General features: G+C 34.6%; 1 protein-coding gene across 2 annotated transcripts in view; it reads left to right on the forward strand.

Moving 5' to 3' along the window:
* PACRG (parkin coregulated) overlaps positions 1–25656 on the forward strand; it is a 596812-nt gene that overhangs the window by 337906 nt on the left and 233250 nt on the right. The window contains exon 6 of one of the 2 annotated variants that reach the window (XM_044671843.1): positions 20533–20552. The exons of the other annotated variant lie outside the window; for it this stretch is intronic. Coding sequence (XP_044527778.1) covers positions 20533–20552 — 20 coding nt within the window. The remainder of the gene's footprint in view (positions 1–20532; positions 20553–25656) is intronic. 2 annotated transcript variants of the gene reach the window in all.

Below are 25656 nucleotides of genomic sequence, written 5' to 3' on the forward strand. Positions count from 1 at the left end.
TGAATGTCCCAGAAGTAACTTGGCATGTCCAAAACAGAACTCCCAAACTGACCTTTTGTCCCACTCTTCCTTTCATTTTCTAAGATAGGACCACCCTTGTAATTATCTTTTTTAACAACCTTGCTATTACCCTTTCATTTTTATATACGTGTCCCTGATTTCTAGAATAACATTTGACACGTAATAAGTACTTAATAAATTCTTGGTGAATAAGTGAGTGGATGAAAGGATTATTTGGCCTGAATTGCCATTTTCAGTCACTCTCACTTAACAAAACCATAATTACTACTAAGTAATGTCACTTTAAACAAATATTGGTACTTATGATATATTCAGAATACATTCAACATGTATTAAAAGTACCTACTGTGTACAGAATGCTTTGCTGAGTGCTGGGGAAAAAATTAAAAGTTTAGATAAGACAGTGTCTGTCCTCATTGAGTGGAGGAGTCAATCTAGTAAGCTCCATATTCTGTGTGGGATGTCTACCTTACATATAAATCAAAACAATGTTTAAATGATAAACATATCTTTTATTTGGATACTACTTTACAATTATAATAACCCTCTGAAAGAACGTATTCAGGTACTATTATTCCTATGTTATAGATGAGGAAACCTTGGTCTAGCTTAAATGCCTTCCTAGGTTCCTGTAACTAGTAAGTGGCAAGGTCAGGATTTGAACTCACATTTTCTGGCTCTTCAATCTTGAACTGGGGATGTGAAAGAAACAAAAATTGTTTTGCCAGGATTAATGTTGATGAGTAATTTATTAAAAATGAATTTCTCTTATTTAATGTACTCAGGTAAATGGAAGTTTCATTGATCTTATTTAACTAATGTTATATGCTGTCAGATCAAAGTACCCATAGTTGATCTTCCCCACAAATTCATATGCATTATAAAGCAAAAATGTTTTCATGACAGCAATTTATATTGTACAGTAGGGAATCAATAATAGCTTGAGAGAAGTTCTATAGATTAAATGATGCAGAATGTTCTGAAATTGCTGATAGAATAGCAAACTATCAGCAATTTCACCTGATTAAAAAATTAGATACAGTTTTTAACAATCCCTTTAAAATAGTCCCACTAATTCTATATAGAAGTGATATAGAGGGGGCAACTGGGTAGCTCAATGGATTGAAAGCCAGGCCTAGAGACAGGAGGTCCTAGGTTCAAATCTGACCTCAGACAATTCCTAGCTGTGTGACCCTGGGCAAGTCACTTAACCCCCATTGCCTAGCCCTTACCACTCTTCTGCCTTAGAACCAATATACAATATTGATTCCAAGATGGAAGGTAAGGGTTTTAAAAAAGAGAGAGAGAAGTGATATAGACAGAATATCATTTCAACATTGTTTATTTAACTACTTTTCTATTACCAATGTCATACCCACTGTAGGCTTATTCTCCCCAAGTTCCATTAACACTGGACATTGACACTCCAAAAATCAGGTACTCTTTCTCCCTTCAGGGTAATGGGATAATCCCCAGATGTGGGGAGGTCTTAATAACTTTGTTTATGAACTCTATTCAGTGGACTAACCCTTCATTTATTAATTAGCTTTTAGAAAAAGCTACTTACATAGCAGGGATATCAAAGACAGTTGTCCAGTCCCCTTCCTGCCCCTTGCCCCCCTCACCTGCCCCAAAGTCTGAGGTATATTCTTCCCATATACACACAAAAGGTCCTTGGGAAGAAGGGCTCCAATTAGAGTTTAGGTGGCAAAGAATTTATAGAATTTATTTTCTCCCTTTCTGGAATCCTCATGAATTTCCCCTTTGGCTGTGGTTGTTCTCTATTGGGCTCTAAGGGTCAGTTCTGAAGCTGCCTTTCCCCAATATATTAGATAGTTTCCTTGCATATCTCTCAATTTTTGATGCAGATGCTACCATTACTTTCTGCTCTTCTGGGGATACTGTGACAGATGCTGATGGGAAATACAAATCTTTTTCAAGGTTACCAGGCATTCCTCTGGTTGAAGCAAGGAGAGAAAGGAGACAAAGATCCTCTCTTCTCCTTACCATGAAGTTATTACATCCCAGGAGCTGGTTTGCCACTAGCCTGGATTGTTAGTGGAATGTGGGATTCTAAATTGACTTACTACAAAGTGTGACTAAATCTATTCAGTCAACCACAAGATATTTTATTATCTGTTTTATCTAGTAGTTCAGAGGCTTCCACTCTCCAAAAACGATTCATGATTTATTAACACCTAGTTCATGCTTTTGGTTGATTGATTCAATAGAGATATCTAGCATTTGTTTGCACCTAGTTTATACCTTTAGTGATTGTGTAACTCAAAGATATGCTCTTGCCTGATTAAAGGTGTCAGAACTAGAGCACTTTATTATTCACAGACTAAGTTCTCCATTTTCCAAAGAGTCTCAAAAATATTCTTCAGATTAATCATTCAAATTACTATCCCAAACCTATGTCAACACGTTTCAAAGCTTCTCTCCTTTAAGGACCTGTCTCTTTCATGAAATCTTCCTTGATTTTGCCAGATTAGAAATAATCAGTTTTCCGAATCTCTCATAGCAATTAGGGCCTTCCCTTTCTACTTATATTCTAATTTGTATTAGAGTTATTGGTGTGTCTAACTTTTCTCCATTATTAGATTGGAAGGTTCTTGAAGTGATTTCATCTTCATAAATGATTGTTGAATTTGAATATAATAAAATTTCAATTCTCCTTCATAGTGGAATTTTCAGATTTTATCTTAAAATCATTGCATGATAAATTATAGAAATAACATTGAATTTTCTATAATACATGTAGAAATGGATTTTGTTACCTCTCATGAAATTTTGATAATATAGTCATTGTAGTTAACTAAAACATAAATCTAAAGAATAAAATCTCATTAAAGTATATTTAATAATTACAAGTTGAGTTATTACTAATGCATTAAGATTTGGTTCACTATTAATTAATAGTGAAAATTATGCTAAACTTTTGGTTTTTGATTTGGGTGTTTTTTTGAAAGATGGACAGAAATTTTTTAAGCAATTCATTTATCTAATGTTACTATTTCCTAATTACTAGGGCACTTTGTTATTCAAAGACTAAATTCTCCAATTTTCCAAACAGCCTCAAAGATATATGTTCTTCAGATTAATCATTTAAATTACTATCCCAAACCTATGTCTACCTGTTTCAAAACTTCTATCCTGTTAAGACCTGTCTCTTTCATGAAATCTTCCTTGATTACCATTCTTGATGAAAAGACATTAATTTCAGGAGTTTGAATCATTTATAAGTCTCTTTACTTCTAATCTATTAACATATTTATAAAAAAGTGACAAAAGGTAGTGTCTCTTGGAAAAAAATAAAATCTTTGTAGGGAAAGTCATTTATTTCCCATATGTTTTTTCACTGCTTCAATGGATGTGTCATATAGAACTATTGATTTAAACATGGTTATAGATTGCACTATGGATACTGCACACCCCTAGACTCAATGACATCTGAAATAGTGTCAAGTCACCAAAAAGAAACATTTTAGTTCAGCTGTTCTGATCACTTGTATTTGCCTGAACAATTTAGAACATTATGTTCACTGTTTTTGCCAGAGTTCTGAGTTCTTGGAAGCTACTTTTTCCGAGAACATGCAGCTTACTTATTCTTTTCATCTATGGCTTTATCAGATTCTTAGTATTTTAGGGGAAAAAAGATATAATTCCTTCTTGGTAAAATTAGGAAGAATGACTGGGACATCTAAGTCAACCAGCATGGAAATCATTTATCACTATAAAATGATTTTAATAGTGATAGAGTCAAGGTTCCCCAAATAAATATTTTTGGTGCCTAAGGCTCTTTAATAGTGCATTTGAATTTATTCTCAGATAGATGGTTAATGTGACAAGTATGCCTGTTAAATGATTTTTTTATTATGAGAAATTTTTCATTATAAAAACTTGTGACAAAAAAGCTAACACATTTAAAGAATTAATACTATTAGATGGTAATTGAAAGATAAGTTCTAATTATTGTTTAATTTCTCAGCTACAAATCTTTGACATCTGTAAAGTTAGAACAATGTAGAAGTTAAAAGATTAATAATAGTAATTCTTAGCTATTACTTTTGATCTTGAAATAGCTTGATTTGTTAGGCTCCAAAGGAAGGGTTTAACCTGTTTCCTATCACTTCTACCTCCTCAAGAAACTGAAAAATAAAAAGGAGTAAGTATTCTATTGCACAGTTCTATAGCATTTCCTTTTAATTGTTTAGACCATGCATCACTAAAAATTTCAGTGGGGGTATAGGGGTATTCTGGGGTCAATTGGAATCCACTTTAGAGAGCTTTTTTTTTTAATTTTCAGTGGGAGCATTTGCACCTCCAGAATCAGTAAACATTACAAATCTGGATTTCATTCCATCTGCATTGTTAACACTTCCCCTAACCAAAAAAATAGAGGAAATATTAAATTAAATTTCAAGGTTTCTTCTAGGAGAGAGTGTAGAGTCTGATAAACATTTACCTGCATGACTGAGCATAGAACTTGGAATAAGAGTTCAAATCCTTTGTTGTTGTTCAGTCCTGTCTGATGCTCTGTGGCCTTGGGGTTTTCTTTGCAAAATCTCTAGAGTGGTTTGCCATTTCTTTCTCCAGCTCATTTTACAGAATAGAAAACAGAGTTAAGTGACTTCTTCAGGGTCACACAGCTGGTAAGTGTCTAGGGCCAGATCTGAACTCGGAAAGATGAATCTTTCTGACTCCAGAATCAGCACTCCATCCACTGTGCTATCTAGCTATCCCAAATCCTAGCTCCTCTTTTTAATCTCTAATGTGAGCATATACAAATCACATAACTTCTCTGACCCTCAGCTTCCTCATCTTAAGATAGCAAAACTTATGCTGCCTACTTCAAAAAAAATGTTATATGAAGAAATTTATTTTGTAAATTTTAAAATACTGCATAAATGTTAGTTATGAGTTAAGACAATTGATAGAAAAGAAATCTTTTTTAGGGATTTGGTGATTACAAACTATCAATGCATCAAGTGTTTATTTACTAATACTGCAATTATCATTAAACATGAACTTAATTTAAATATTCAATAAACAAAATAAAACTGCATAGAAATCAGTTGGTAAATGTTCAATAAATCTTTAATTCTTTAGTATAATGTGTTTCCAGTCAAACTTTCATCTTATAAATATATTCTAAAGCCAAGAGAGATGTTTTGTCCATTATGATGCTAGAGCAGACACTCTTAACCTATTATTTTGGTATGTGGAGTTTTTGATAATACACTTTAATAGCATAGATATTACAATACTAGATTAATATAGCAAATATAACATTGTAACAAAGTATGGTCAGGTGGTTATATTGACACTGTAGTTAAAAGGAAAAGAGGAAAATATAGTATCTTCTCTAATTTTCTCCATTTTGTGATTTATAATAAATTCAGCCCTTCAACAGCATGTAATTAGGTGCCTTGATACAATATCTTAGGAAAAAATCATTCAAATTGACTTATTTCGTCATCCACTGTTTATAACTAGAACAGTGTTCAACCTAAACTAGCAATTTTGTTTCAACTTGTTCTTGTCAAACCTGAAAGTATTTATCAAGAATTTCCATACATAAAATTATTATTCTCATCTAGTTTTCACATTTGTGTCACTGTCTCTGCAACTGGGCACAATTTCCTTCCATTCTGTTTGGATCCATCATCATGCCACACAGTAATAGTGCAACTTCATCAACATGCCCAAACTTCTGATCTTATACTCTGTTTCTGTTCAAACAATTAGACCACTGGTTTTTCCAGGCACATTTTTGGCCAACTGGTCAGCAATTAATGGACCCTGGTATCCACAAGTTAAATAGTCTATCTGAACAACATTTTAGTGGATATAGCATTTTATGCACTATTACATGCTTAATATTGGAAGGAGTATCTTTTAAAATGTTAGTTTGTGAGAATATATTTTGACACCTTTTACACAGTGAATAAAAATATTTACTAAAAGTTTTTTCCATATCATCAATGGTTTTGAAACATATTCAAACCTTGAATGTAATAAACCTGATACGGAAAGAATGCTCCATATACACTTGAATTTGACAATATATTTTAAAACATTGCAAGTTTAACCATTTAAAAATAATGTTCATCATGAAGTGTGGTTTGCCCTCTATGTAAGAAGAAAATTCTGCTGATGATATTATTTTCTGCACAGTTCAAATCGTCAGCAGGACTTTAGCTTGAGACAATTCAAGACAATTGCAAGAAATGCACTTTAGAAAGAACAGGTCATACTATTGTCCATTGAAAGTTCTGAATTAATTGTAACTTTGAAGGAAAAATACAGTGTTCACTTTGAAAGCTTGGTGGAGATGAACTGCTAGTAATGATCAAGAAAAAGGTCACTGTTTAAATTATTGGTCCCTATCTTAAGTATCCAGTTAGCTCAGAGAGAACAAAAGAGAAACATAAAAGGACCACAGAAGGCCAATGGATGTGATTAGAAGCTACTTAGATGACATTTTTGCTGTTACACAAATGGAATAGAATCACAAGAACTATAGAAAATTTGAAAAATCTGATAGAAATGTGGTTGTCAAAAAAAATGGAGAGGGCTCAGAAGGTCGAGAAGAGCCTTCTATTTTACTTATAAATCCTGGATATTAAAAGGCCAAAGAGTATGAGTGAGTGAATAAATATCTATAATAGCTATTATATATTTATGATATCTATGGATATTGTGCCTTTGTCTATTATACTATAGATATTATATCAATGACATTTATAGAATTTCTGAAATAGTAGATAATAGTATTTATATGGTACTTTGTAAGATTTGCAAAGCTTTATACATACCTTGTCATTTGACCTTTGCAACAACATTGTTTAGGCAAAGGTTATTTATTCACTTTATCATACAGATGAGGAAAGTGAGGCTAAGAGGGAATAAATGCCTAGTCCAAAGTCAAATGCCTAGTAAGTGTATGAGTCAGGATTATGAACTCAGGTGCTCCCCACTCCAACTACTTAGTCACCTAGCTTCTATGAAACTAGTTACAGAATTAAAAGAAGGGTTTTGGACTATATAATCTCTGAACATCAATCCTACTCTGTCATTTTGACCCTGGAATGCTATGATTTTGACAAACTAAAAGATCTAGCTTCTCCTTGAATACCTCCATTGAAGGAGAGTATGTTACCTAAAAAGACGACCAATTATATTGTAATAGTTCTAGTTGTTAGAAAGTTCTCTGTTTTAAGCCAAAATTGTTCCTTATTCTGCTCTATGAAACTACATAGAATAAATTAACTTCATCTTCCATATTATAAAACTTCAAATATTTTAAGACATCTATCAAGATCTTGCCACCTGTTTCTTCTCTAAGCTAACAATTGGCCCTTCGTTCATATGTTTTTATGTTCTGATATCCCACCATGAGCATGCTCAAATTTACCAATTTTGTAAGCCTCCTGTCCTACTCCAGTTCACTCCAATGTCTTCAGGAGGAAGAGGACTTAAAAGCATCAAGAACAAACACTGGAGGAATGCATGGAGAAAGGAAAGAGAAGAAATCATGGATATTGTAATGCTTACCATGGCAAGTCACCTCAAAGCATCCATAACCTATGACATCTGGCGAGCACAGTTAGGTCAGTTACCTACACAAAGGATATTCCAAATGGGTCTTGCTAGGATGTTATTCATAGTCTCCAGCTTCTCCATGCTTCTCTGGTCATTTATGCAGGGAGCGATTGATTTTTGGTTCCACGAAGTGCCACAATTTATACACCAGATACTAGAACTGTATGACTATTATAAGTGGAAAGCATTATAATATATACAGTAACTAGACACTTATGTTACTAGAGATATATACTCTAGAGGTGGACAAAAATTGGTAAAGAGAAGAAACAACTCTTCCCCCAATGAGACAGAGATATTACCTCTGCTTTTCTAATAAAGAGATAGACACTATTACTAACTTGTATTATCTAAGTCTTAGCTCGCCTCACTTCTGAAAACATCAAAAACCCAGAGGGACCTTTGAACTAATCACTGTTTCTATCATACTCCAGTCACAACTATTCACTCCTGAGTTTGTGTTCTATATTTCATAGAATATGCTCCTTATGGATATTTTGAAATTAAATAATTAATTCCTCTTTATTTTTATGATTTCATTTGTATTTGGCATTCATATACACCCTGTGGGATGCCATGTTATACAAAGCAACACAAAAAGGCATTGGTATTATGCATATAACAAATAAAATGGATAAAAACAGTTAAAACAGAAAAGAGGCATTAACATGAAAACATATACACATTATAATATGAAAATAAATAAAAACATATAAACTCTATTTTGTGAGACCCCAGAAGGTTTGGATCATGTAAACAGTGAGAATACCAAATTACAAGAACCATATTCATTTAATTCAACAGACATTCATTAAATTCCTTGTACATTCAGGGAAGACTAATAAAATTAGGGGTAGAGAGTGGAAAGAAATTGCATCCAGATAATATCTAGGAATTGGCAATATCAAGGAAGTTAAGACATCTGAAGTTCTGAAGTCATAAAGAGTAGTCAGGAGTCAGGGAGTGCGTGTGTACCAAAGGATGAAGTTAAGGGGAATAGGTCAGAAATTAGTGAAAGAGTCAATGAGGCAAAAATGACACTGAGAAAGAAAAAGGTAATCTGTAAGCAAGTTCTTATAGGAGACTGGTAGACTAGAGGACAAAATCACTACACTATAAATAAAACTTTATCTTGTGTGATTCTGAACAAGACACATTCTCTATATCTTCTAGTCAACTCAGACCAAGTTATAGAGCAGCTTCCAATGAGAATTGGTAGAGTTCCCTCATCTGGAAGTTAAGCCACTAAAATCCCAGACTTAATCCCTACTTCTATTTCAAAATTCCACAGCAATCATGTGTTGTTTAAAAATTGTGCATGTGTCTTCCCAGTTTACATTTCAAGTTATTGCTCAAATGGAAGGAGGTGGTGTTATTACTATTGTGTTGTATGTGTCTTCCCAATTTTCACTTCAAGTTATTATTCAGATACTTTGTTGTTTTAGAGTTGTGTAGTAGCAAGATTTAAGACTTGAGGATAATATTCTTTTCTTTTAAGATTGGGTAAAACATTTGGATCATGCTAATAAAATAGCTGAAAAAAATTCCCTTGTCTTACAGAAGTCAAGACTTTCTAGATTTTTTGTCTGATCTATAGAATGATACCCTTTCAATATAACACTATCAGCATATAGCACAGAGCCTGGCCCATGGTAGACATTTATTTTTTTCCACAATGCCAATGACATTGAGATTTTATTTTTTAAACATTTATTAATATTAATTTTTAACATGGTTACATGATTCATGCTCCTACTTTCTCCTTCACCCCCCGCACTCCCTCCACCCATGGACGATGCACATTTCCACTGGTTTTAACATGTGTCATTGATCAAGACCCATTTCCAAATTGTTGGTGGTTGCATTGGTGTGGTAGTTTCGAGTCCACATCCTCAATCATGTACACCTCAGCCCATGCGTTCAAGCAGTTGTTTTTCTTATGTTTCCTCTGCTGCAGTTCTTCCTCTGAATGTGGGTAGCGTTCTTTACTATAAGTCCCTCAGAATTGTCCTGGGTCATTGCATTGCTGCTGGTACAGAAGTCCATTACATTTGATTTTACCACAGTATATCAGTCTCTGTGTACAGTGTTCTTCTGACTCTGCTCCTTTCGTTCTGCATCAATTCCTGGAGGTCTTTCCAGTTCACATGGAATCCCTCCAGTTTATTATTCCTTTGAGCACAATAGTATTCCATCACCAGCATATACCACAGTTTGTTCAGCCATTCCCCAATTGAAGGACATACCCTCCTTTTCCAGTTTTTTTGCCACCACAAAAAGCACAGCTATAAGTATTTTCATACAAGTCTGTTTATCTATGATCTCTTTGAGGTACAAACCCAACAATGGTATGGCTGGATCAAAGGGCAGGCATTCTTTTATAGCTCTTTGAGCATAGTTCCAAATTGCCAGCCAGAATGGTTGGATCAGTTCACAACTCCACCAGCAATGCATTAATGTTCCAATTTTGCCACATCCTCTCCAACATTCATTACTCTCCCCTTCTTTCATTTTAGCCAATCTGCTAGGTGTGAGGTGATACCTCAGAGTTGTTTTGATTTGCATTTCTCTAATTATTAGAGATTTAGAACACTTTCTCATGTGTTTATTGATACTCTTTACCTGAATGTTTATCAAATTGAATGGAATCCAAAAGGATTTAATAGCATCTCGATTTGGTTTTCTACTTTTTTAGTTCATTGTTATATTTTTGAAGAGCATGCTGTCCAGGAAATAGAATCCAATGGTGGGTTTCTTATCTATATTGCTAATGAGAATCCTTGATTAAGAAATCATATTCTGGGGATGACTAGCTGGCTCAGTAGGTTGAGAGCCAAACCTAGAGATAGAAGGTTCTTGGTTCAAATCTGGCCCCAGATACTTCCTAACTGTGTGACCCTGGGCAAGTCACTTAATCCCCATTGCCTAGCCCTTACTGTTATTCTGCCTTGGAACCAATATACAGGGTTGATTCCAAGATGCAGGGTAAGGGTTTTTAAAAAAAGAAATTATATTCTAGGTAAGAAAATTTTACATGTACACTCAAGAATTCTCAAACATTTTATATATTCTTCTGTCTCACTGGCTCCTCTTGTCCATTCACAGCCAACATCCCTCATCTCCATCCTTTTCTTTCCATTTCCACTTCCACTCCTGTCATCCAAGTTGTCATAAAGAACTTCACACCTGCACTCCTGCAAGTCTCTTAATTGGTCTTGTCATTTCCACAACAAAAAACTTATATCTAGTATACCATCTTGTGGTGGAAGGTCACAATGCAATGCTAGGGGCAAAGAATTGATAATGCTATATTTTATAATCAGTTCAAAACAGTTTATGCCAAAATCCTGCTAACACTGGGGAGAAGTGAAATGTTGTCTTAACTTTCTTCTTACAAATGGTTACTCATATGTAATTTCCTACTATTTCCTTAGATTTCAGCATGTGTAGGGAAAATTCATAAAAATATCAATAGTTTTTAACCTAATTATTTGAATTTTCAATGCCAAATAATTTGACTATATTTTAGGTCTAAAGATAAACAGACATTTTAAAAGATTGTGTTCTTTTTCTTAAAAAAAGAAAGAGACCCTTATCTTCCATCTTAGAAATGAATACTGTTGTATTGGTTCCAAGACATAAGAGCAATAAGGGCTAGAAAATGTGGGTTAAGTGACTTGCCCAGTGTCACGCAGCTAGTAAGTATCTAAGGCCAAATTTGAACCCAGGACCTCCCATCTCTAAGTCTGGCTCTTAAATCACTGATCCCCCTAGCTGCTTCCTATTGTATTATTCTTAAGCATATAGTGGATAAAGTAAGTGGTGGCACCATGGCATTATGATATGAGAGAAATTATTTATTTGGTTTATTCAAGAGAAGAACAAAGAATTCTGTCTAGGAAGCTAGTTGGCATGGTGAATGTATCACTGGACCTTTAGTGAAGAAAATGAGTTCCATTCCCTCCTTAGATATTTTTTAGTTTGAAGCTACTTGAGTCTAGGCTACCTCAGGTTCCTCAACTGTAAAATGGGGATAATAGTAACACCTACCACCCTGAGTTGTTGTAAGCCCCAAAAGAAATATTTGTAAACTTCTTAGAATAGTACCTGGTCTTCTTAATAAATGTTTGCCTCCTTCTTCCTCCATAATCTAACAATAATATCTTGGAAATAAAATAAGATGGATGATTGATTGCTTTAGGGAAGTCAAAGAAGAATATTGTCTTTATAAAGATAGTGACAAAATTGAAAGATTAAACATAATCTCTAACAGTCATAATATGCACATACAAAATTCATAGATAAAATTGTGAAAAGGTGTATCTGAAGGAGTCATAGGAAAAGTTACACAAAGGCAAAGATATAACCAAAATTAGGAAGGTGTCAAGAAAATAAAAAATGAGAATAGATAGAATGTATGTTTAGTGATATCACATCCTATTATTATAGCTCACTCTGGGTTTGAGAAACTCTGCAGGATAGAAATAACTAGGTTTGTTTGCCAAGTGTGAGTCATTGGCAACTGCTGAAGGTCAAAAACTGCCTCCTTCCTCACCCTCCCCAAACTCACAGGTCATGCCATAGGTAGGAGGAAAAGTTTTACTTTGTTCTTTCTTGATAACATTAGCTGTGAAGCTGTAAAGCCTTGATCATAAAATACTCTTAAAAGGCAGAGTCGAGTTGCAACAGCAGAAATCCCTCACCTATTCTTCTCATCGTCTTATCCTTATGTATCACAAAAAGATCCACCACACTGTTGCTATGGCAACATTTTGATGTTCATCTTCTCGGACGTGAAGTTTTGTGTGAAACCATCTAAGTAAGATGCAAGAGATGAGAGACAACATGAGCTATTGAATATAGTTCGGTGCAGATGATCAGGAGATCTGGCTTCTGTTTTTAGCTCTGTCCTTGACATATGTTGTATGACCTTAGGTAAATCATTTACTCTCCGTCCTTCACTTCTCTGACTAGAAAGGATGAAGAATCAATACCTGTTTCTTCTGTACTGGACTAGAAAGTTCTGAGAATGGATGAATAAGAGATTTTCATGATTCTTCTTGCTGAAAACTCTGTATGCCTTTCAACTAGTCTTTATTTATAGTCAAACAATCTTCTGTTCCCTCTAAAAGTGAGTCTTAACTCCTGACTTAAAACCTCACCAAGACGAGGAAAAGAATGTACTTAGCACTGACTTTCTATAGAAAGTATTTGAGGTCAGCATTTTATAAAGGACGTAAAATGCTTTGTAATGAGAAAACACTCTAAAAATACGAGTTATTATTAAACAATTTCTGGGCATCATGAAGGAGATAGAAACTAAAAAAAAAAAAAAAAGACAACATTCCTACCACAGATAACATTTAATCCTTTCTCCTTTATTCCTCCTAGTCCTTAATATCTCCATTCATTTCAACACCTAAGCCTTCTGCTAACATGAGTAAAGAAGCAGCATGGGACAGGAACACTGGGTTGGGAAGTGAAAAATCTAGTTCATTTCTAGTTCTGCCATCTACTAGTTCTTCAGTTATGAACAAGTCACTGTCTTCTCTGAACCTCTTTCCCTATTTGTAAAATGAGGATAGTAATACTCATACTACCTCCCACACATCATCATTATATGAAAAAAGTATTTTGTATGTACTAAAATGTTATAGGAATATGAGTTATCATCATTCTCTTCTAGATTTCATGACCACATTTTAAATGATGGAAACATCCAAAACATCTTTTCTCTTTACCCTGAGTGTGAAGTAATTACTGTTAATAACAAATTATTTTAGAAAGATGCTGCATAAACACAAGGTATTTATTTTTTATGATTAGACATTTATGAAAATAGAAATCCACACCTCCTGCTAAATTGTCTAGAATGAAATAATAATCAAGCTTCATGCTTAATAACTACATCAACTTAAAATACTTAAGAAGTTTTCTGTTCTGTTTTTAAAGGGCCCAATTGTGTTAGGGTTTTACCCCTTCTCTTTGAAGTATCTCTTCCTAAGCAGTGTCAGAGAACTATTATCTGTCTTGATATTTCACTGGTACAGAAATTCCTCTGGTTTTGTAGTCTTTAATGCATTGCCTGTTTTTCTTTGACATGATCTATGATGTTTCATTCAGAGCTTTGCTCTTGTTCTTGTCTCTTTTTATTCCAACCATATTAACCAAATTTCTTCCAAAAGAAATCTGCTTTCCAGTACAGGTATACCTTGTTTAATGTAATAAGGGTCAGCGTTTCCAAGTTCCCTAAAGGAAGACCCACTCTTAGAGTTAAAGTGGGACTCTGAGAGTATTGTCAAGGACACGGCAGATACAGGTACTTGGCATACATTTTCTATTTACTGATATGATTTGTTTTTACATCACTTTCATATTTAAACATATTTTACATCACCTTCCTCCTCCACTGTCTCACAAACTATTTCTTATAACAAATAATTAAAAGGGTGATGGGGAACAGTTCATCAAAACCATCCATGATGCATGAATTTAAACAGAAGCCCTTCTTTTATCCTTCACTGAAAACGTACTAGTTCCCAGAAAAAAGACAGCATAGAAATATACATACCTGCATACAATACCACAAAAATATATACCACAGGACTTCTGGGATTGTGTTCCTAGACTGAAGATAGCACAGTATGTGTTCACACATAAGGAATTTGCCCAGGGATTCTAATTAGCTCAACCTTACCAATAAGCTTCACCCAGTTCCTCCTTGATTTTTCCTCATATAGACTCCATGTAAATATCCAGAATTTAATGTCTAATTTTGCCTCAACTATACCAGTAGCGTTCTTTGGACTCTCATTAAAAAAGACTGATGATGGGCAGCTGGGTAGCTCAGTGGATTGAGAGTCAGGCCTAGAGACAGGAGGTCCTAGGTTCAAACCCGGCCTCAGACACTTCCCAGCTGTGTGACCCTGGGCAAGTCACTTGACCCCCACTGCCCACCCTTACCACTCTTCCACCTAGGAGCTAATACACAGAAGTTAAGGGTTTAAAAAAAAGATTGATGATATCTCTAAGAAAGTACCAGTGCAATTAGCCAATTGCACTACATTAGCCATAGGTGTTACTAGCCCAAGATTTGGAGTCAGAAAACTTATATTCATCTCTTGTCTCTAGCACTTAAAATTTAAGTAAACTTGGTAAAATCATTGAATCTGAGTAGGACTATGTTTCCTCATTTGTAAAATGAGCAGGGTGAGACTAGATGGTCCCTGAGATCCCCTCCCAAATTTAATTTGACAATATTACGAACACTTCTGGAGACAATCTCCAACTTGGCAATGACTCACAGGCTGCATTCTGCATCTGTATCTGCCTATATCTCCTTTGTCTCCATGACAGAGATAGTACCTGTTCTTGAAAGTAGAGGAATGGGATTTTTGCAAATTAATTAATATCTTAATATATGATGCTCTCAATTTACCTACGCCGAATATTTTCTTAAGAGGAATAATTCCTACCTCCTCCCCCACCTCCAATATATTATTTTTGCAAATCCAAATTTTCAGTAGCAACTAGGTGACATGGTAAATTGAATGCTGGTCCTGAAGACAGGAAGATCTGAGATCAAATCTGTTCTCAGACATTTGCTAGATGCTTGACTCCGGGCAAGTCACTTAATTTCTGTTTGCCTCAGTTTCCTCAACTATACATTGATGATAATAACAATGTCTACTTTACAGAGTTGTTGTGAGGATCAAATGAGAAAGTATTTGTTAACTGTTTAGGTCATTGCCAGGCTCACGACAAGAGTAATGTAAATGCTTATTCCCTTTCCTTCCCTCCATTTCCTTAATGCAAGAAATACTTTGACGTGCTTATTATTGTCATGGACAGATTTTAAATTGGAATTTTTAAGTGACTTTTATAGTTGTTCTTTTGCTGATCTAATTTATCAACTATGGTTACTCCACAGCCAAATTTTAACCCAGTGAAATATTATCTATTACATAGGTGCAAAAGAAACGATGTTCATTTTGAAAGTCATGTTTGAAGTTATATAAAAGTTGTTTTAAGCAATAGCAATTGGCTATCCAAACTTAAAGAGTTCTGTAAAAATAATATTAAACAAAGCTTTTGAAATTTTTTATATTTAGTATCCTAATGATACACAGTATCTTTTTAGAATGGGAATCAGGAGACTAATTCACTTAAGTTTCTTATTTAATATTAATATTTCATTGGTAGAGTTATAAGTTTAAAAAGAATGAAGAAAATCGGTGTAGAAAGAGGTATTTATTACCCTAAATTCTCTTATTCTTTTGTTCATGTGAGTGGATCCATTTGGAAATATATATGTACATGTGTACATAAACACATGTACATATATATTCTTATCACATGATATAGTAGTATCTCTCCAAATTCAGTTAGAGTGTTTTTAGACACCAAACATACAATCTCTCCCCATATCCATTATTAGAGACTTTCCAAATTAGGGTAAGACCTATAACATGGGCTTATGGACCTATAATTTAATTTAATTGTTATAGGGAATTTCCAGTAAGGAACATCAAACATCCCTCTATAGACACATATGATGATATATATATATATATGCATGTGTATATATATATACACATGCACACACACACACACACACACACACACACACACACACACACACATATATATATATACTTGTTCTACAAGTCTTAGAAAGTATCCTGGGACACTGAGAAATTTTTACTTTCCCATGGTCACACAGCCAATTTGTACCAGGAGCAGTACTGGAACATTGCTCATTCTCACTTGAAGCCTAACTATCTATACATTATATACAACAGCTGCCTTTCTAGTAGTATTCCTTTGATCAAGAGTATTAAAAGTGTCACACCATAATAAGGCATGAGAATAGGACTTTAGTGGAAGATTGATGCTTAAAATTAGGTTTTCAAGAAAACCTAAGTTTATATTCTTATGATAAAAATGATGTAATTATAGTTTTATTTAAAATTCCTTCAGAAAACAGGCAGAAAAAAACATATGAGTAGAGTTTCAACTGAGCCTCAGTTAATGTAATCTTTGAAAGCACAGACACTTAAGCTGAAACTGTCATTCAGGAGAGTAAACTACAATATTAGCTAGGTATTAAGGAACATTAACTCATTAGAAAGGGTCATAGACTTTAGTCCTTTGGATGAAGAAAAATGATGTCATGAAAGTAATATATTGTAACTTTCTGGAAGAATTAGAGACATTCATTAGTCTCTATATAAAAACAGCCATCCATCAGACCATTCCCCTTCCCCTCAGACCCAGGAGTTCTAGCTTCTTCTTCAGGTGTTTGAAGGTTACAGAGATAAAACTAGAAGATATATGAATAATCTCCTCTAAAATCTCAAAATGGCATCATGTCAAAAAACACTGATTTAAAGGATACAAATATGAATTTTTACAAAATAAATTAATTTGGTGGTAAATTATCTGACATTTTCTTCCCTAGTTCCCTTGATCTAAATAAATGTCATTAGGATAAACTGGCAGGGTTCTAATGTGCTGGCCATTGATGGCTCAAAGAAGGAAAAATGAAAATTTACAGTAGAGGTAGAGAGTTTGATGTTACAAAACAGGCAATTGCATAAATGGGGTAGTTGGAGTCATTTGGTGTTGTGGTATAGACTGTCTTATTACATAACAAGTGTTTTTTCATAATTAAAAAAATAACATGAAACTAAATTGTGACTATTGGTATTAATAGTTACATTTACACATTTCTTTGAGTAAAAAGGGTGTACATCTAAGATTTTAAAATTATAATAATATAAAACCTGAGTCTTAAAGAATGACCAAAGAGTAAAAGAAATGCTGAGTAGTAAATGAAGCACAAAAGATCATAAGTTCAATTTTTTGCTCTGTAACTGATTTCAAAATATTTTGTACAATTTTCATGGTTTAGGGATAACTGAAAGGGAATGAAATTATATTTACTGGGAAAACCTCAATTGCTAAGGGTTTGCCATGTTACTAGATAAAACTATAATTTGCCCCCCTATTTAGCTAGTAGGCATGATGTTTGTAAAGTGATTTTAGATTTTTTAGATGAAAGATGAGCTGAATAAAGACTTTTTCTCATTGCTTTCCCTTTAAATTTGTCTGCATACATTATCTTTGTTGCAAAAATTTGAGTCAAGATAGTTTACCATATGAAGTGTGATTAAGTATTCCTTACTCAAGTGTGCATAAGATGAAACATGTGAAGAGTAGGAAACTCCACTAGAATCTTGCCATATGACTTCTGTATAAATGTAGGGATGGGGAAAAGGTAAAGGGAGCTTCATTTATTTGTAGAAATTCATATCTGAATCCTTAAAATAAGTTAGTGTCATTTAATGTGATGACCTGACTTCCATACGAATTTAATTTGAGAGTTGGGAGGGAAAAATCTGGTTTTAAATCAGAGAGAATCATTTATTTTCTATACATCTTGTCACTTATTATGTATGTTTGTAAACAAATATGTTCAATTTTCTTAGGAAACATATGGTTTCAAACTTGTTAGTCTTAATAAGGTAGCATGTTACATGGTAAATATGCTTCTAAGCATTCTATTTTTTAATGATTCAAGGGCTGCTTCCCACCAAGGACAGAGTTCAATACTAAGGACAGAGTTCAATACTTCATTCATGGAGGGAAATAACTTTTGAAAGCAGTCATATTACCTCCCCAGACCAGGCAGTCTAATTTCCATGATGTTTCATGGTCATCAGACTACAGAAGCTTGCTTTTCTTAGCATGAAAAAAAGTATAATGGAAGCTTGCTTTTCAGGTTAGCTACCAAGTACTCTTGGATCAGTCAAGTCTGGTTCAGAGAATATGGAAACAAACCTATCCTACTCAAGTCTATGAACACTGCTCCAGGGAATGAGGAAGAGAATTACTGCTTGCAAACAGATCCATAGACCTAGTTATGGAACATGAACACCAAAACAAAGCAGGAGTCAGTTCCAATGCCTACAATGGATTCCTTCAACCAGTAATTCCGAGGTGACAAATTTCTTTTAAGAGAGAAAGCCTACTGACACTTAACACTAAACATGGACTTTCCTTGGTGCTTGGAAAAATCCATGTCTGCATTTCTCTCTAATCTAACAAATAAGTATTAAGTAAGCCATGTACAAAACTCTAGAAATAAAAAGAGACATACAACACAGGCCTACTCTCAAGGAATTCACCCATCTGGTAGGGGAGCAAGTAACTGATAAAAGGGAGAACTGTTAAGTTGGAAAGATAGTCAACAGAAATAGAGATGTTTGGGGGAAGGGCAGATTTATGTGGAAAGGCTGGGGATTCAATTTAAGACATGATGAATTTGAAGTGTCAATTGAACAATCGGGTGGAGATGTTTAGCAGATAGTTAAAAATGAGAGATTGTAACTCTGGAGAGAAGTTCTGTACAACCCAATATTCTCCCCTCTCCCCTCCAGGCAACCTAAGCCCTTTAAACATGAGGAAGAGAGAAGGCTAATTCACATTAGTCCAATTCTTCCTTACATCCAAGAGGATAAATAAGGCCTCTCTGTAACAAAGGGTAGAAGAATAAGTCTAATTTATATTATAGGTGTTCATAAATTTTATATACATGTAGATAATATGCTTGCATTTTATACTCAATATAGGGATCTAAAATAGTGGTATATCAGAAGTGGGAGGAAGAGCTTCCATAAAAATAAGTACAAGGCTACATAAAAATTGCACCTGCACATTTCTTTCTAATTTAAATAAGAAATCGGAAATAGGGAAAAGATAAAGAAAAGAGGAGATTACAATGTACACCAAAAGAGATTTTTATGGATTATTTCAATGTCTGTTTTTCTTAATCATAAGTGCCCTGATGTTGAATATTTGGTTCACATTTCTACTGATATTCCTACAACTATTTTTTAAAATATCATCACCTCTAAAAGAACTTAGAGTAAAAATGACTGCTTCTGGTTCTGCCTCTGACTTTTTCAGTGATCAGGGGGATAGAGTTCATTTTTTGTGGGGGTCTTTAGATGTCCCATATTGAAATGGGATATATACCTCTTCCTATTTTATAGACCTGGTATGAGAATCTGAAATTATGTCTGTAAAGATATATTGCTATGTAGCATTGAGAAGAAAATGGCAGATAGTATGGGGAGACTTGTATGAATTTTGATGTTAACATAGCAGAGGGTGAAGAACGAGAGTGCAAAAACACAGTGAGAAGGCCTAATTTGTTAGTGATTTGAAGCTCAATATATAACTCTTTTTGGAATATGTTTTGGCATGTTTACTTGGTCCCACACAAAAAAAAATCAAGATTAATATTCACACCTGGACTCCCAACTGAATCGGATATATCATCCTACTTGTTTCTCTAGATTCTACAACTGCCTTATGCCTAAAGTAGAATTTAAGAGACCATAAGGCCCATCTACCAACAAGTATCTTGTTGCTAATCTGTTTCAGTGCCATTATTAGTACTATTCAAACAGGGATCTGTTAAAGTATGAATGCATTAGCTGTAAAGGATAACACATTAAGCCATTAGCACTGTGAATGTGGTGCACACAGATGAGTTTTTATCAGACTAGTTATCTGTCAATTTGCAGAGAGCTCATCCTTGCAATAATGGTACCCAAGGCAAGAAAACATGAAGGGAAAGAAAGATGAGGCAAAGACCCAAAGTGTGGAGCATTGCCCATATCTTCCCACATTAGGGACCAGTGGGCAGCCAGAAGGCACTGATACTGGGGCAGGGGAAGGGAGAGGAAATAGGGAGAAGGGAGGGAGAGACTAATTGTAATACTGAAAAGAGCTAAGAGGTGCCAAAGACATGTTGGGTTTTTTTCACTTAAAAATTTTGCCCATGGCTTGTCCTTACTACTAATGTATTTTATGCGCTTCTTTAGTGGAAAGCAGGAAATCCCAAGGCTGTACTGGTATTGTAGACTGATAAAATGTCATTATTACCTGAGTTTTATTGAAATGCTATACAATTCTTAAGCATTCCCTGTGTTCTAAAGACTGCTGTTGGCATCGCCCTTCGTGGATTCATCTTCCCTGTCCTTCCAACCTTTAATCACATTGTTCATAACCCAGAATTCCTAGGTAGCTATGCAGATCCTATAGTTGGGACAGAATTGAGGTAAGGTTATACTCATTCCAGAAAGATCTACTTGAGAAAGTTCTAGAATTTCCCTGTAAAGACCTTCTGCCCTGGGTTCATTATTAATTCCATGGGCATGCTCCAGGGATCTGTTAGAATCCCTGAAGTCAACCTTACCCATCCAGGATCTTTTTCTGAGGTCACTTTAAGCCCAGTGTGAATCCAGGGACCACTTCAATTCAAAACAAATGTTTTTAGCCTAGCCTATTCTGATCTCACATCCCTGCTGTAGTTAAGTAAAGAATCTTGAAAAATATCCATAGTAGATTAGAGACATCCCATTTACATGTACCCATTGACAAGAGCCCCTGAAAGAGCACTGTATATATATAAATCATGCACAAGTCAAGACATCACCCCAGAAGAAGAAATGATGAAAAACAACAAACACTGGATCAAATGATAGGGGTAGAAGAAGGGAAACTGTTATTTCCTCATATGTAAAATGGCAAGTTTGGACCAGATGATCTCTAAAATTATAGACTAACATTCTGTGAATCTGCTTTTCCTTGATTGTTATTAGATAAGGGTTATAGCATATAAATAATAACATTTGATCATCTAAAATGGTATTTTAGTTTGTACAATGGAAGCTTTACTTACAATTTGACTTGGAATAACATTTTATAATAATACATATTTAAAATTATATTATTATATATCATAACAATAACAGCTAGCATTAAAAAAGTACTTGTAGATGTTCAAAGCACTTTATTTAGCATTACTTCATCTGATCCTCACAACAACCCTGGGATGTAGAGGTTATTATTCTCCCCAGGTTTACAGATGAGGAAACTGAAGCAAATAAAGGTTATAAATTATTTCCCTATGGCCCTAGAACTTACCTTTTACTTTGCTACATATGGTAAGCATTTAATAAAGGCTTATTGACTGACAATTTAACTTTGCGACTTTTTTAAACCCTTATCTTCTCTCTTGGAATCGAAACTAAGTATCAGTTCCAAAGCAGAAAAGTGAAAATGGATAGGCAATTGGGGTAAAGTGACTTTCCCAGGGTCACATAGCTTAGCTAGGAAGTGTCCTAGGGCAGATCTCAACCTAGGACCTCCCATCTCTAGGTCTGGTGCTCTATCCACTGAGTCAACTAGCTGCCCCTAACTTTTCATTGTTCTTCTGTCCTTTTTGAAGAATGTTATTTATCATACTTGTCTATGTTTGTGACTTAACATTCTGCCAGACAAGCACCATAAAAGCTCTGAGACCATGTCCTGTATCAACTTTGTATCCTCTACAAGTTAGCACAGCACTATTCACACAGTTGGAGCTTAATAACATTTTCATTAAATAAATGTGTATTCTCATGTGCCCCAAAATAATCAAGTGAATATAGATCATTTGCTAAACTATCTGCAAAAAGACCACTGTAGCCGTAGATTTGCCACATAAAAGTTATGTGACTTTTTGACAAATCAACTTCCTTATCAATAAAAAAAAAAGATAACAGCATACTACTTTCTTCCTAGGGTTAAATGAGATGTTATTAAAAAATATACTAGGTAAAAGCACATGGGCTATGCTGCAACCCCAAGATATTGTTTAAAATCGAATTATTCCAATACTTCATTACTTTAAAAGATTTCTTATTATGGTGGTAGGAACTTCTCCCCTAAAATCCCCAAACATCACTGCTGTCTGTCCCACTGTGATTTAATAGCCAATGTTCATAAGCTTTGGTAGCTGGCATTCTGGTTTTGAGTCTTTCTGCAAAGCTGATCTCAGCACTATAGTTACAAGGTTTGTTACTAAGCTTATATTTGAATCCCTTCTGTTCTGATGGAATGGATTTACCAGCATCAGTTAGCTATTAAGTACCCATTATGTGCCAGGCACTGTGCTTAGCTCTGGGAAGACAAAGAAAGATAAAAGATGGTCCCTGTTCTCAAGGAACTCACAATCTAATGGGAAGTGGGATGAGGGGCAAGAAAACATACAAACAAATATATTCAGGATAAATTGGGGTAGTGTCAGATAATCTTCAATCCACTTGCACAATATTAAGGCTATTGACTTACCTCCGTGCCATGGTAAGACATCATCAAAACAGGGCTTCACTGGAAAATTATTGTCATTGGGATTTTCATGAGTTTTTAGTGAGCAAACTTCTAGAATTATTTACCATTCTCCATTCTATGACTGCACTCTTGGATCCTACTCATATTGAGAAAAGACAAAAATAGTTGGAACATTGGAAGATACTAAGTGTTCTGTAGGAAGAAATAATGAGAAGAGCACTCAAGGAAAAAGGAGGAATCAAAGGGAGAACATTGGTCTGAGAGCAAAACATAGAAAAACATTTTTAAGAAGGTATGCTAAAATCAAAGCTAAAGAAAAATGAGCTTTCCCTGACTCCCAAAGGGTCAATGAGATATTTTTTAATCAATAAGATAATGTGTGGAAGCCATAGTGGATCTTGTGAGACATGTCTCTAGTTATTAAGCCACAAATGGACATTATGATAGGATCTTCTAGAACAACAAATATTATTTGATTCTTCAAAAAAATGGTTAATTACTTCACTTAAAATATTTTACCACAAAGGCTTCTCCATTTTTATTTATCTTTCTCAGATAAGATTCTATGAAATTACTCTAGCCTAATTTTTTTCTTATATCTCAGGGTTCTTGAATGCTCCTTCCTTCTTGTTAAATGTTATAAATCCATTTATTCACAAAACTAATCCATTTATCTTATCTACAGGATTGAGGTCAATTTTAGGACTATTTATCATTCAGACACACAGCATGACATGTCTCACTCTTGTCTAGGTTAATTTCATTTGTTTTGTGATTTCTTTTTGTAATTTCTAGTATCAGCCACTCCAATGTTTTTGGGCCCTTTTGGTGCTTAAATTTCATGGCATTTATTATATTGGTTTCACTTCACTTATCAAGACACACGTGTGAGGAACTTATTTTTCCAGTCATAGTCTTGAGTGTTTTTTTTCTTCTATATTTCATCACTTTCATTCATCACATGAACTTCCCCTCCTCTCTCTCCCACCAATATGTGTCTATGGAAGTAGTATTTTTTGCATATGAGAAGTTTAAGTAACCCATTTCTTTTAATCATGCAATATGTTCATTCCATCATTATGCATTTTCAGATTAGCACCTTTGAATTTAAAGAAAACAAAAGGCCTCTTTTGTCAGCAAAGGCTCAAGCATAAATATGCTGAGAGGGTATACTGAGATTTTTCATGAAAGTATAAAGGCTCACTAAAGACCACTGATCTGGAACACTTAAAACACAGACTGTCATTATCAGAATTTCAGGATTTGGGGGATTGTACCACTGAACCCAAAAGCTGGCAGTTATATAGTAGAGACTTTCTAGACTTCATGATTGTGGGTACAGGAGGATATGAATAGACCTGATCACACTCAGCTGTAGTCATACCCACCAGTGAGCAACTGCCACTGGAAGCTGGCAAAAGTAGGCAAAGAAGAGGGAATACAGCAAGTTGACAGCAGGCATAAATGTGGTTCATCTAGAATTGTGTTTCCATCATTTGCTATTGCTATCAGAAGCAACCTACATTGTATATACCCAAACATTCCTTCTGTGATGTGATATCATTGTGCTTCTTTTTCAAACTTGTTGGGAATGATTATTATGGAGGAGAAACAGTATGATTCTCTAATGATTATGATCACTTAGGACTTTGTGCTTTAAGGAATGCTGTGATTATTTATTCAAGATTCTTTCATGAAACTCTGACCTCTTTGTATCACGGTCTCAGGGACTAGAAAAAAATAACATACGCTTTCACCTTTGTGTTTCCAAAAGAACATGGACCTTAGATGAGGTAAGAAGACTTTATATTTCTTTACTGAGAGGAAGTGAGAGGAAGATACAATGGAAAGATCATTGACTCAAGTCAGAGTGCCTAGTGGCAAGTACAACCTCTTGTACAAACTATCTGTAAAGCCCTGATCAACTCACTTAATGCCCTTTGGCTTCAGTTTCTTAGCTGGTCACATTATGAGAGAAAATGGCCCCTGAGGAGAACTGGTTGTAGTTTCTTCTACTTAGGTTCTGTTCTGAGGATATCAGTATGTAATTCAATCAAATAATCAACAAGCATTTATTGTGTACATTAAATGGATCAGCCACTCTGTTCAAGATCATAGATTATTCATTGCCTCTTATGATTTTGATAATAATATAAATAACAAATATCAAGGCAAAATAAATATGAGTAACTCTAAAACAGATCCTATAAAGTTGAAGACTATGCTGGGGTGATTTCTAGGAATAACCATGTTTTAATTATTGTATTTTAAGTGTTAGACCAAATTTTATAAACATTATGGATATTTCTCTCCCTAGTCATCTGTCAAATCCTTCAGTACTCAGTATGAGTTCTAACAGTTCAACTAAAGGCATAGAACTTGAAAGTAGATCTCAAATCCTGAAGTACTAGAATTTCATTAAACTTTTAAAGTCTAGGTCCAATCTGCTTTGAGTCATACAAAATTTTACCTATTTCAGGGAATCAGGAAGCAGTAGTTAAGAATGGTGGATAGATAAATGAACTAAGCAAGTCAAGAGGGAATGATTCTTTAAACCATTTATCTAAAAAAACCCAGAAAAATGTTTATTCAAAACAGAAAATAACTAACATTAATATAAGACATTCAAAATTCTTTACAGTACATTAGTCTTGTTTGATCTTAAACAAGTCTTATCAGTCTTATCAAGGAGGTTGTACAGATATTAAGCAATCGAGACTAGGTATAGAGTGGAGAGAAGTTCTTGACTTCTAAAGGGTGGATGAGTATATCTCACTCTGCATTTTATAGCCCGGTCTCTGTTCTGTGGCAGTGAAATGCCCCTAAATCATATCAAAATGT

Source organism: Gracilinanus agilis, chromosome 4, assembly GCF_016433145.1.
Source record: "Gracilinanus agilis isolate LMUSP501 chromosome 4, AgileGrace, whole genome shotgun sequence".
NCBI lineage: Eukaryota > Metazoa > Chordata > Mammalia > Didelphimorphia > Didelphidae > Gracilinanus > Gracilinanus agilis.